At 42.3% G+C, this 13,661-nt stretch overlaps 1 protein-coding gene across 13 annotated transcripts in view; it reads left to right on the top strand.

The window, feature by feature from the left end:
- Window positions 1-13,661, top strand: part of mical3a (microtubule associated monooxygenase, calponin and LIM domain containing 3a) — a 77,691-nt gene that overhangs the window by 31,438 nt on the left and 32,592 nt on the right. For 6 of the 13 annotated variants that reach the window (XM_042224063.1, XM_042224070.1, XM_042224069.1 and 3 more), the window contains exons 3-20: window positions 2,141-2,548; window positions 2,969-3,176; window positions 3,271-3,387; window positions 3,508-3,609; window positions 4,140-4,295; window positions 4,744-4,844; window positions 6,034-6,291; window positions 6,893-7,008; window positions 7,357-7,483; window positions 7,614-7,707; window positions 7,817-7,846; window positions 8,387-8,534; window positions 10,234-10,430; window positions 10,599-10,717; window positions 10,844-10,900; window positions 11,067-11,243; window positions 13,088-13,183; window positions 13,493-13,576. In XM_042224063.1, the coding sequence (XP_042079997.1) occupies window positions 2,270-2,548; window positions 2,969-3,176; window positions 3,271-3,387; window positions 3,508-3,609; window positions 4,140-4,295; window positions 4,744-4,844; window positions 6,034-6,291; window positions 6,893-7,008; window positions 7,357-7,483; window positions 7,614-7,707; window positions 7,817-7,846; window positions 8,387-8,534; window positions 10,234-10,430; window positions 10,599-10,717; window positions 10,844-10,900; window positions 11,067-11,243; window positions 13,088-13,183; window positions 13,493-13,576 (2,466 nt within the window). In that variant the 5' untranslated portion in view covers window positions 2,141-2,269. The remainder of the gene's footprint in view (window positions 1-2,140; window positions 2,549-2,968; window positions 3,177-3,270; window positions 3,388-3,507; window positions 3,610-4,139; window positions 4,296-4,743; window positions 4,845-6,033; window positions 6,292-6,892; window positions 7,009-7,356; window positions 7,484-7,613; window positions 7,708-7,816; window positions 7,847-8,386; window positions 8,535-10,233; window positions 10,431-10,598; window positions 10,718-10,843; window positions 10,901-11,066; window positions 11,244-13,087; window positions 13,184-13,492; window positions 13,577-13,661) is intronic. The other 7 variants (XM_042224067.1, XM_042224072.1, XM_042224071.1 and 4 more) reach the window with 3 other exon arrangements.

Below are 13,661 nucleotides of genomic sequence, written 5' to 3'. Positions count from 1 at the left end.
ATAAAGTACACTACAAGTTAAGGCAAAGAAGAAATGGTGTGGCTGGCTGTTCTGGTGAAGGGCTCTTTCTGTTTGCGTCAGCACTGCTCCCTTATAGTCGTGTTCCTGACTGACTGAGGCAGAGCCAAAACTAAGGCCTGCTGTTTTCACTGCAGTGAGGAGTTGGCAGTGTGTGAAAAGGAGGCCAGCTGACCTCTGTACCTGCCTTCCTTTCATCACGTGTTGCCACTGGGACTGGGGCTACATTGGTTTCCACGAACTAGCTCAGCATCCTGGACAGTGGAGAACAAAGCTCGAGCTTTTAAATCTAAACGGGTGGTTGTAAATAATGTTTTTGTAAGTAAGTTAGTAATATCCTCAAAACAGCAGAGTTTAACCTCAGAATAATTACTTTGAAAGGTATTCCAGCCTAAACAATGTTGCAGTGCAAGAACCACCAGAGCAGCTGTTGGCCAGATTATGTTCCGAGTGCACAAAGCCACACCAGTTTGTTCACCCTCGCATCCATTCTTTATGCTTTCTTTAGCATACAGCCTGCCTGGAGCTTATGTACCTTATAGACATGAGATGTTATGTCCTGTCAGCTGTCCTCATTGTAAGAAAGTAAGCAAGAGTTATTCCTAGCACGTCAGAAGTGTAATTATTTGCTTTAATCTTTCTTATTTTCACTTTAAAGAGGCAAGAAAAGTTTCTGCATCGCTGCTCGGAGCAAATGCAAAACACTGCTTCTGCTTGGTTAAAAACAAATGAACCACCAACAAACCGGATCAACTGTGTGGTGGTTTTTAAGTCAATGTGCTTGATTTTTTTTATTTGAGCTTTTTATAATAGTCTTCCATCCTTCTAATCTACCTTGTATACTTTCAGCCATGTTGGTCAGAGCTGATGAAGACGTTACTGCCAAATCCACTTTGTTATGGACGGGGCCTTCCCCATTCATCACAGCAAAGCTACAGACATCAGTGAACATGAATGATCTCTAACCCCTGGAGGTTAAAACGGTTAAAAATAGCTTAATAAAGCTGTGCACAGTATATCCATGTAGCTATTCAGAGACCCTTATTAGAGCTAGATGATTTTCTTGACTGAGAAGGGTTGTTGTGTTATTTCACAGTGTATTTAGCAGTGAACCCACCATTTCCTGTGTCTGGAAGTGAGTCTGTGCCACGAGGACGCATCTATACACTTTCTCCCTGTGTGTTTCCTGTCTGGCTTTGTGTCGGTACCTTTCCTGTGTCCAGCTCCATGCTTAGAAATACAAAGGGTTGTTTAAGGTCACGATGCTGCAGAGGAATGACAGTAGCCAGAAGTCGTCATATATAAAATATAGTTGTGCTGTTAAATAGATTGCTAAGAAGCATTCGGTCATCAAATTCATCAAAATAAAATTCCAGGTGGAAGATTTGTGCAAAATTAAAAATAAATAAATAAATAAATATGGGATGAAAATACTTGTTGTTGAGAAAATGATCACAGAAACTTAAGAAAGTTTAAAAAAGGTAATTTTGTATTTTGTACCTGGTGTTATACCTGAGGAATATCATGGGAATGTTTTTTGCCTGATTTGGACTGTTTTTAAAGAATATTAGATGGACGGTATGCATAAAATAAAATATCTCTCCTCCCTCCAAAATTGTTTCCACAGCTTCCTCTGCTGTTAGATGAGACATCCAAACACTTTAGAGACTTAACATAAAATAATGAATATGTTAACTTGAGCTACTCTCCTGGGTCTCCAGAATCATAACATATGTACGTATCAGATATTCCTTCTAAAACAATGGTCAGGATGGAGGCATTTGATGAATTGACATACGTGACACTCAAGAAGTTGCAGGTCATGAATGACATAAACTGATGTGGTTTTTAATTAATGTTGTTTGTTTTTACTGTGCCAGATCAGAAATTGTTCATCGCAGATTCACATCTGTAGGATTTGTGAATGTAGTGCTTTGGAGGCCGGACATTAAGTGTTTGATGTAAAATATTGTACAACAAATCATCATTGTAAAATTCTCCATTTCACACATGTGAGAAAACTATAATCTTTCATGTTTTCTTTTCCAGTATTGTTACATTTGTAACAATATGTATGTTTTTTTTTAATACTTTTTAATTTGTCGCTCTTTCTCTTTTACAGAATGAAGATTCCTGAGGCTGGGAGTTAAAGCTCTCTAGCAGAGAGAGGGTTTTTCCAGAGCTGAGGCTGGACCCAGAAGCCCCTTTCTGGGGGTGAGGGGGCCTCATAGCCCGGGAGTTAGTCTGGACCATGGGAGATGGAGGTGCTGGTGCGGCTGGAGGAGATGGGGTGAATCAGTCCCATGTCCTGTTTGACAACTTTGTCCAGGCGACCACATGTAAGGGCATTCTCAAGGCCTTCCAGGAGCTATGTGACCACCTGGAAGTAAAGCCCAGTGATCACAGGATCTTCTATCACAAACTCAAGTCCAAACTCAACTACTGGAAGGCCAAGGCCCTCTGGGCCAAGCTAGACAAGAGGGCCAGCCACAAGGAGTACAAAAAGGGCCGTGCCTGTGCCAACACAAAGGTAAGGCAGCATAATTTGAAAATCGTTGTTGTTGTTGTTGTTTTGTTTTAAAGCTGGATTTTGTGGTTAGCTTGGGCTCCTGTTCCCATTCACATCTAACAGACTGAACAATATGATCCTCAGTATGTTGATATCTTTATTTTTCTTCCACTAGGCCGAAGATGTCTTCACTTTGGGCTTTGTAGTTAGGGAGTTGCTCATAATTATAGTAGAAGATAGATGTATCTTATAATGGTAAAGCCTATTAAACAGCTATAGGCTAGACCGTTTTATTAAGTTGAGTGTTAGATGCTAGTGTGGGGTTTTACACACTGAAGCTTGAATAGGTGGATTATGAGTCGAGCAAGAAAGCAAGTTAAGAATAGATTCGACTTGCTTCCTTAAAACCTGTCTGAAGCTTCTGTGTCATTTTCTGTTTAGTGTCTGATCATTGGTGCGGGGCCATGTGGCTTGCGTACAGCCATCGAGCTCGCTTTCCTGGGGGCCAAAGTTGTGATTCTGGAGAAGAGAGATGCCTTTTCTAGAAACAATGTGCTGCACCTCTGGCCCTTCACCATCCAGGATCTCAGGGGTCTCGGGGCCAAAAAGTTCTATGGGAAGTTCTGTGCTGGTGCTATCGATCATATCAGTGAGTAGACGTGATTCTCTTGAGCTCTTCTACTGGTACTAATACAAAATATATCAAAGTTATTTTACATATTCTTTCTCTGTGTGTGTTCTAGGTATTCGGCAGCTTCAGCTTATGCTTCTCAAAATGGCACTCCTGCTGGGCATCGAGATCCACGTGAACGTAGAGTTTAAAAGCCTTATTGAGCCTCCTGAAGATCAGGAAAGTGAAAGTTAGTAAATGGAGCAGCTGCCAAATGTGTCCAAAAGTGCATGAAACTATCTGTCAGAGCCTATGCGTGTCGACTCTGTTAATGCATTTCTGTCCGATTACACATTCTGTGTTTTCTTAGGAATTGGCTGGAGAGCTGAGATCCACCCTAGGACACACCCCGTCAGCGAGCTGGAGTTTGATGTCATCATTGGAGCAGATGGAAGGAGAAACACGTTACCAGGCGAGTTTGCATGCGCAGACTGGGAATAATGCATCAGTAATGCATTTGACTAAATGAAGCGGCACTGTTTGTCGAGTTGGAGGCCAGTTAGAATGATTATGATCTCACTTCGTGTGCAGCTGTGGTTGGGTACCTGACCTCGCTCTGCTCCTCACGGCCGAATGAGCATTTGTGTACATCTTAGCTTCTACGTTCAACTTCAGACAGTATTTGCTCTCCAAGCACAGTTAATAGGAACTGTTGAACTAGGTCTGTTTCCTATGAGTGTTGGGACGCACACATGGAGACCTCAGTGGAGCTTTGCACAAGAGTGTTTCTCCTCTAATTCGACTGTTTTGGAGAAGGCGGTCTGCAGGACAGACGATGTCATGAAATTGTAGATGCTTCTAGATATTCTATGTATTGTATGCGCTTAAAAGTAGCGTGATTTTTAACATTTCTAATTTATGTTCTTTTACTTCACTAACGGAGTGAACAGTTACTGGTTTCTAACCTTGAGGCCTTCCTCAATCATCCATGCTTTTCTGTAGGGTTTCGGCGCAAGGAGTTCCGGGGAAAGCTCGCCATCGCCATCACTGCTAACTTCATTAACAGGAACACAACGGCAGAGGCAAAAGTTGAAGAGATCAGCGGCGTGGCCTTCATCTTCAATCAGAAGTTCTTTCAAGACCTCAGAGAAGCAACCGGTCTGTCATGGCTCCATTCTCCTCCATTACTTTTTGTCTGTGTAACAGTTATGATGCAGTTTAAGAATTTCGGATACTACATAAAACATAAAACATGTGCTTTTGTTGTTGTTGTTGTTGTTGTTGTTACTGGTAACTGCAAGATCTGGAGCTAGCAGAAGCAAAAGGAAGCAGTTGATGCCAAAAACAAAAGAAATTGGACAAATAATCTGTGCTCTGATCATAGTTAAAAATTGGTCAGCGCACTCAATTAAAATACTTAGGTTTGACGCCAAGCCGGCCACAGTTTGCCGCTGACATGACAATGTCCCCGAGGCTCTGGTTATGTGCTTTGAAAGGCATAATTGCTGCTCTTGTGTTCAAATGACGTCAGGATTGTCAGCTCTGTTAAAAAGGAAAATGATTGTGTTTGTTATGTAACACTACATCTTTCTGTTGGTCATTTTAGGCATTGACCTGGAAAATATCGTCTATTACAAGGATGACACGCATTACTTTGTGATGACTGCCAAAAAACAGAGCCTGCTGGAGAAAGGAGTCATTCTACATGTGAGTGATTAAAGCCTACAGCGCTTGCTCGTCTCTGTATGCTTGTTCAAACCAACAAAATTAGTCCTTCTTTCTCTTTTCTGCCTTTTTTTTTTCTTCACACTCTTTCATTGTTTTTCAGTCTTTTATTCTCTCTGTAAATTCCTCCAGTTTTTTCCCTAATGGTCTAACCAAGCCAACGGTATTCTGGAGCAAACCAACTTAAGCACTTGCTACTTATTTGTGTCCTCGCTAAATACGGGAGTTTCCTTTCCATGGCCACTTTGCACAGGAAACCGGAAAGACCTTTTGGCATGTCTGTCTTTGTGTAGTGATATTAATAAAGGATATAGATGCATAAATGTCTGCATTAAGTTTTAAGCAGAGATCTTTTTAGCTGTTGTTGTTTTTGATTTGTGCATGGATGTGCAGCTCTTTGTTTTTATGGGGAGTTAATGACGTTTGGGCATACACTGAGGTCCAAAGACAGAGTGCATTTGGATTATGTAAGCACGACTACAGTGCAGTATGATGAGCTCCTTTTATAGCAATTAAACAGCTCAGTGTAGCCATTTTTATTTTTTAATTTTGAAGAGATAGAGGAAGACAGAGGCTAGTCAGCACAGCTCATGGCAGAACTACAAATCAGAAAACAGCCCCTGTTAATATCTTCCACTGCCCCACCCTTCCCGTCACGCACCACCACTGGAAGACCAGAGAGCTTGAAGATGGAAGAAATGTATCTCTTACCGCCCTCTGTGAAAGCATGTCACTATCAAAGCGTGCAGTGATTTGATGCTACATGTTAGAGAGACTTCATTCCAGTGCAAATCCTCTGGGCTCTATGTGGTAAAGGGGTTATATAATTCATATTGTATTATATTCAATTCAATTTTAGACCCTACTATAATACATACAGAGAAAAACCCAACAATCATATGACCCCCTATGAGCAAGCATGTTGGCGACAGTGGGAAGGAAAAACTCCCTTTTAACAGGAAGAAACCTCCGGCAGAACCAGGCTCAGGGAGGGGCGGGGCCATCTGCTGTGACTGGTTGGGTTGCAGCAGATGGCCGGGCATATGAAGCTCTTAAAGCTCAAAAATCTTAAATCTTAACGTACAATTGGGGGGAAATCGTTTCCTTTTATTTATTTTTCATGAATTTTTCATGTTAAGGCCGCTTCTTATCTCACCTGCTTCCCCTGCAGGACTATGCAGACACCGAGCTTTTGCTCTCCAGAGCCAACGTAGACCAGGCTGCCTTGCTGTCTTATGCACGTGAAGCTGCAGATTTTTCAACCAACCACCAGCTGCCCACACTGGACTTTGCCATCAACCATTACGGCCAGCCTGATGTAGCAATGTTTGACTTCACCTGCATGTATGCTTCAGAAAATGCCGCCATGGTGCGCCAACGCAATGGGCACAAGCTGCTAGTGGCGCTTGTTGGCGACAGCTTGTTAGAGGTGAGAGGAATGACGATGACTTGTGATCGACTCTTTCTTTTCTTGCGTTGGGACTTCACTAGAATAACTGAGAAATTGACTGTGTAAAAATGTCGTACTGGCCCTTCATGTAAGTCTGTAGTTGTTTTAGTTTTTCCTTCTCTGGAAAAAAACTCCCAAAGTGTATTTTGTTCCGATTGGCTGCCCCTCATGTGGCTTCTGCAAACATACCCTGGTAAAAGTACCAGGGTATGTTTGCAGAAGCCACATGATCATTTCAGTGAAACTCAATCATCATTGTGGCTACGACATAAAGAAATCTGCTTAGGAAAGCACAAGAGTAGAAATAATTGTTTGGAAACGAAGCTTTGTACTGTCTGAATCTGAGCGTTTTCCTTACTCGGATTGTGCTGATCTCATTGTTTGAAACTTTGGACACACTTCATATAAGCAGTAATGCAACATATCAAAAGCATTTGTCCCCTTTAAAGATTTTTAAGAGACTGTTTTAAAATTCTTAATCTTAAGGTGTTGATTTAAAGCTCGTTTCTATCTCTGATATTTATTATAGTTTGCATATTTGACCATATTTGGGTATTGAATGTGCTTACTTTGTCTCCAGCCCTTCTGGCCCATGGGGACTGGCATAGCCCGAGGTTTCCTGGCAGCCATGGACTCGGGCTGGATGGTGAAGAGCTGGGCCCAAGGAAAAACCCCTCTTGAGGTGCTGGCTGAGAGGTGAGAGCGTGGAAACATTAATGCATGCACGCCAAGACCTGTTCTGTTCTTGTGCTCATACATATCTGCAGCCACACTCTTCGATGTGCTTTCTCTTCAGGGACACCCTTTTATCTCAAAGTGCTTTACTAGGAAATGTGAGATTTCAAGCATCAGTCCCACCTCTGTTAGTACTAATAGGATAAGAGTTTGTAGTAAGGACTGACTGGAATGTGCCCGTAATGTTCTGTTGTGACGCTGAGAGCAATGTGATCGCGATTTGCTACTGCATTATCATATTACACTGCTGCTTTTTTGTTACATTTCACTCAGTTAAGGTCGCCCAATGGGGATGCTTTTGTTTTTTAGAGAAAGCATATACCGCCTTCTGCCTCAGACCACACCAGAAAATGTCAGTAAGAACTTCAGTCAGTACAGTGTGGATCCTACAACTCGTTACCCCAACATAAGCCTCAACTTCCTCAAACCTAGCCAAGTGAGTATGAGCACTAACAAGCCACAGTGCCTCTTTTTAAGATTTCATTATTAGCTTAAACCAGGTTGTGTTTGATGCTATTATGCAAATACGCTTTTTCATGCGAGAAATGATCATCTTGACGTTGCAGGTGCGGCACCTGTTTGACACAGGGGAGTGCAGGGAAGTTCGCATCGAAATCGAGAACGTGATCAACTCATCAACCCCCAAGTTGGCCAGGAATGGTTTGTGTCTTTTCTGCTTGTAGATGATATGGCATAGGCTGGTTAATCAGTGTAGGAGTTGCTGCCGTCACTGTTGCTGAAATGTAATACTGAACTATTTTCACTCTAGACAACTGCCTGCTTGACAAGCAGTTGCAAGGTAACACAAAGCCCGAATGCATGGCGTTGCTTTTCAGGGACCTTTAAAAGTTTTAACAAATTTGATGAGTCTTTCTGTATATTTATGAATGACGTGGATACTGGAGTGATGAAACCTTTTGGAGAGACTCCATGATATTTCCTTTGCGTATACTAACTCGGTTATTGATCCACTCACTCAAGCTCCATGGCTATATCGAGCATTTAAAGCTACTTGTAGCTGTTTAAAGTTTTCATGTGAGTTCTGCATCCTTTCCTAACCTCGCATTTGCATCCTTTTCTTCTTACATCAGTAAAATCTTTACATTTCATGGTTTGTAATATTTCTCCATGGGCTCATTTAAACACTGATTCTAGCATGAATGATGGGGCCCCATTGCTGCTCAGCCTTGCCTGACCCAAGGCTATGAGATTGCTCAGCAAGAGACATGTAACGCTGCCCAGAAACAGTTTGTGTTTCCTTCCCTGCTTACTTCAGATGCTGTTCCACCTGCAGATTTCACACCAAGCATTTAATTTTGTCTTCTTTCCCACACATCAGAATCCATAGCTCGGTCCAGTAAGCTGCTCAACTGGTGCCAGAGGCAAACAGAGGGCTACAGGAATGTTAATGTGACAGACCTCACCATGTCTTGGAAGAGCGGCCTGGCCCTTTGTGCCCTAATTCACAGATACAGGCCTGATCTTATGTGAGTATCTAAAGAAAATGCATCTAGAACGCGGAGATTGACATTTCATAGATGGAAAGGTTTTCCTCCCCCAGTTTGTGAACTTGTACAAACCTTGCCAAGTATATCCCATTGTGGTTTGAAAGAAAGGACTGAAACTGCTTCGTTTCAGAATGACTGGTCTGCCGTGTTTATGTGTTTGCTGGTTGAAAATGATGTTTACTGCCTGGTTGGGACCTTGTATATCATTGTAAATGAGGTGACAGCCACCAATTAAAATACCCCCATGGGTCTCCTAGGGCTGAGATGTCCTCATTTCCCCCTCTCTTCTCCCACACACAAGCATACATGAACGCTCTGCTCACCCTCGCATACAATATAAATAACGCAATCTCCATCCACAATGCCTAATGTGGTTTGCTATCCTCTGGAGACTACACGGCAATTAACATTATAAGCTATTAGAGCGTTTCTCCTGCCCGACCTTTACAAAGTAGGGTAGCAGTTGTTCTTTGCTGCTACTGATGAGCCAGAAGGATGAGTGAAGGAACCTTTGGAAAACTGCCGTCATGTGTGTTTGTGTAAATGATGGTTAAGATAAATAATGGAGGTCCCACTCAGCGCTTGTTGTGATGTTGTAATGCATTTAAATGGATGCTGTTTGCAGCTGAGATGTATTGATGTGCCATGTTAATGGTACCTTCAGCTGCGGTAATGAGGACATTTACGGTAACACTGTCCACCTGCTTTACACGAGTGCTTCATCATTAGTGTTTGTGGTTTATTTCCAGTACAACTAAAGCTAAGGGACAGTTTTTCTCTTAAATGTTGCTGATTCATCACTAACTGTGGGATACTTGATAGATTTATACTCTTAAACCAAACAAACATGCACACTGGGGGCACATCAGTCCATACAACTCTACTTAAACGTGTTATCAATCTAGATTGTGCATAAGGTTAAGTCCTGCACCTCAGCATCCTCACTTCTCTGATAAAAAGCAGTCAGTTTTTCCCATTTTCTAGTAAAGATTTCTCCTGTTGATCTTACACTTAGGTCAGCTTTTTATCCTCTTTAGGAAGACAGAAATAAAAGACCTCCACTATTTTACCGAGCATCAGATGTTTTTCCCCAGAATGATAGATTCTTTTATTCGTGTGTGTGTGTATTAGCAGATCTGCATTTGGCATTTTTATTTTTTTATTAGTTTTTATTTCATTTTTTCTTAAAGCTGCTATAAAGTCTGTGAACAGTTTAAGAATGTTGCGAAGCTCATTGATTTTTGTTTTACAGCCTTATTGTTTTGATTTGGTTTACTCTTACTGTTCTTGCATTGTTGTTTGCAACCACTAACAGTTTTCAGCTAGCTCAAGAACACAACGGACAGTTTAGTGGCATTAAAACCAGATACTTTTACTCAACAGTTGATTTAGAACAGCGAAAATGTGACCTGTTTTTGGGTTTAAAAAATAAATTATTGCAATACTCTTTTTTTTTTTTTTTTGAATGAAACTCTAAGAGCACACGCTAGTCGTGGTTTAATTGGACCTTTTCAAGTGTAATTTATATGACCACAAGGATCAAGTTCTTATATTTTTGATATGTAATATACGTTTGTAGTTCAAGCACCTATCAGCCCCATTCCCTTAGTTTGCATTTGAGATGCTTGGCATCACTACTTGCCTCTCACTGTCTGTGGTCTCTCTTCTCTGTTCTCAGTGACTTTGATTCCCTGGATGAACGAGACCAGGAGAAGAACAACCAGTTAGCTTTTGACGTGGCAGAAAGGGAATTTGGCATCTCACCATGCATGACGGGCAAGGAGATGTCCTCTGTGGTGGAGCCAGACAAACTCTCTATGGTCATGTACCTCAGTCAGTTCTATGAGATGTTTAAGGACACAGTGCCACCTGGAGGTGAGAGATGGTTCTACAGTGGGAGTTTTTATTCTGTAATTTTCTTTTGAGAGACATCGTGACGATCTCTGATCAGAAGGGTCATTTACTCAAAAATAAGTATAATCTTGAAAGAACTTTAAATTGCTATTTTCTGTTAATGTTCTTATTTCACGGATATCTGTTCAGATAACCAAAATCTGAGTCCAGAAGAGAAGGCTGCGTTGATATCGAGCACAAAGTCTCCCATATCTTTCCTTAGCAAGCTGGGTCAGAGCATAGCAATCTCCAGAAAACGAAACCCCAAGGTCAGTGTCTGAAACATGCCAGTATATCTCACTTCTTCCTAAAGCAACAAAATCAGCATTTCATCATTTATTTATTTAACTTTTTTTTGCTGAGGGGGAAAATATCACATGACTTTTCTTCAACAGGACAAAAAAGAGAAGGATTTAGACGGGAAGAGAAGGAAAACCAGCCAGTCTGAAGATGTGAGTATTTTTGACAGCAGAGCGTCTCAGATGTTCATCTTGTGATTAGTGCTTGAGCAGTCTAGCCAACCAGAACCAACTAATTAATCCCACTAGACTGGCAGTGATTGCCAAAAAAGTTTAGCTGTTTTGTTGTGTTTTTTCTCCCCCGACTACTTTCTCACAGGACGAGGTATCGAGGACCAATCGTGACGACAGGCCATCTGTTCCTGCGATCCTGTCGGAGAGAAAAATGGACTCTGCTGCTGTGGGGAACAACAACAAAGTGAAGGTCATGGCCACCCAGCTGCTTGCTAAGTTTGAGGAGAATGCTCCCACTCAGCCTACAGGACTCAAACGACAGGTATGGAAGAAACTGGTCGTCTCATTTTGTGGTTTTACAGCTGGTGGAAATCAGGATGAAGCCACAGGGAAAAGATGCAGAGGCCTACTGGATGTTCTAGGAGCTGCGGTTATATTTGCACACTGACTGTGTTTGTTTTCTTAAATCAGCATTGTGATGAACATGTGAATATCATGCTTCATGTCATGACCTGTAGGTCACTGTTTTAATGAGCTGAGGTCCCGCATGCTTATGTTGGTCAGGCTCTGTATTGTTCCTGGGACATGTGGGTGGACTCACAGTGCTGACTGGGCTCGGAGGGCTTGGGTGAACTGGTTCGCAGTGGTCTGGATTTCTTGCCACTGATGACCAACAGAGCAGTGGGAGGGAGAAGTGAGCTTTTGAAACAGTAGACAATAGTGCTGGCGGAGAGAAGAGAGACGTTTTGTAATTGTTTTGGGAAAACTTCTTCTGGTTTGTGTGCCGCTGAAATCTATGAAGATTGCAGATAAGGTCCTAAAAGTCTTATAAGTAGGGATGGGTATCGTTTAGGTTTGATCCGATACCGGTGCCAAACCGGCACTTTTGAAACAGTGCCGGTGCTTAAACGGTGCTCGAACCGGTGCTTAAAGAATGGAGAACACAAAATTGGTCCAAAAACCTCTCATGTTCAGCTGTTTTTTTGTAAAAAGATAACAATGTTAGCCTTTTCTGCAGCTATGGGGCATATATGGTATCACTCTTGGCTGGAAGCAGTGCTTAAACAATGGAAAAAACACAAACTTTGTCCAAAAACCTCTCATGTTTAACTGTTTTCCACTTTTTCTTTGGTCATTTTAGCCTTTTTGGCCAGGGTGAAGGGAGTATCTGCCATCAAACAAGAAGACAGCCGCATGTAGCTATGATGATGTTTGCTAGTTCACCTTACATGCATTAATGTAATAACGTGGTTAGCCTACTCAACGTAAATTACACACGAACAACATTAAGCTACTCACGCAGAGAAGAACGGCTGCTGCTGCATCATCATCCTCATCATTTCTGCTACACTGGCAGGGCTAGGGGCCAGGACTCTCCTCTTCGGGTTCTTGGGGGATGTTGCTAACTCCGGGTCCGATAACAGGCACCACACCCGCAGTAGATGTGCTCGGTGTGAGGTCTCGCAGCAAGCTATCAAATACGGCGCATTTCTCGGCTTTTAAAAAAACGCTATGCGTCGCCAGGTGTTTCATCAGATTCGAGGTGTTACCTCCTTTGACAGTATCACAGTATCAGCTTAAAGCACTTGTTGCTGCTGAGTTTGCATCTTTTGCTGTGAAGTACAGCCAGACTTTTGACCGCTTCGCCTTGGGCATTTTTAATCTGTAGCTCTGCTCTAAAAGAACGTACGTACCTGGACCCGCCTACTATCCTCGGAAACGTAAAATGATTGGCTAGAATCTAAAGTGTATCACAGCTCAGGAAAAAAGCACCGAAGTGTGCTCTGCTTTTCGGTCTGGTTACTACTGTTTATGTCAGAACCGGTCCCATCCCTACTTATAAGAGTAATTTTTTTTATTTTTATTTTTTTAGGTAAAAACATTCTTTTATTTACATTCTGCATGACATTTACTGTGCATTGTCTCTATAAATATAGAGTTCACCCCACATGATGCACTTATGCTGTCTTGTCATTTCCTTATCTTTTCTGAAGACATATTTTCCTACTGCTGCGTCTCCACTCATACATGATTCACTTCCTTCTTTTTGTTGCTCTCTCCTTGGTTTCCACCCTCATTATGGACCATTTCACGATGCCTTGCATGGTTATTCTGGCCCTTTAATTGGCCACGCTCGCTGTCACTCATCTTTAACTGACTACAAAGGGGGACTCGCTGCCCAATCTGGACCATCTTTTGCCCCCTTCCCCACCCCCTGTGAGAGAGCCAGTGCGTCTGGCACCTGTCCCAGCATGGAGAAAGGTAAACATTAGCCTTGTAGAGACTAACAGCTAGACTAACCATATATCCCCGTGGTGTTTCATAGTGGGGAAAGCCACTTTGTGTTGAGCTGTCGGACCCTGAGCCCACTTTGTAGTGGGCAGACTTGAGATCTGTTGTGTGAGATTTGGAGAAACTAACACAGTAGCTTGTGTGCAAAACTGTGTGACTGTTTAACTTTCCAGTCAGATAGCTGCACGGTTTCGTGTGCGTGCGTGTTTGTTTGTGTCCAAGAGAGATGGAAGTAGAAGCAGAGTCACAGTCATCCTTGCTTCTCCTGTCTTGGTTCAGAGACGCACACAGCAGCAGGAGAAGCTGAGCATTCGGTACAAAGAGATGATCAAGTGTCAGACGTTGCCCAGCAGAGGGGAACAGGTATGGTTAGCTAGCTAGCTATGGTTAGTTATTTAGTTATGTAGCCTCCCCTTCTTAAATACATTGGTGTTTTGGTCTAGAAGCA

Source organism: Haplochromis burtoni, unplaced genomic scaffold, assembly GCF_018398535.1.
Source record: "Haplochromis burtoni strain Fernald_Lab_line unplaced genomic scaffold, NCSU_Asbu1 Contig_127, whole genome shotgun sequence".
In the NCBI taxonomy this organism is placed as follows: domain Eukaryota; kingdom Metazoa; phylum Chordata; class Actinopteri; order Cichliformes; family Cichlidae; genus Haplochromis; species Haplochromis burtoni.
Note: the sequence above shows the minus strand (reverse complement) of the source record. Positions and strands in the feature narration are given on the sequence as shown.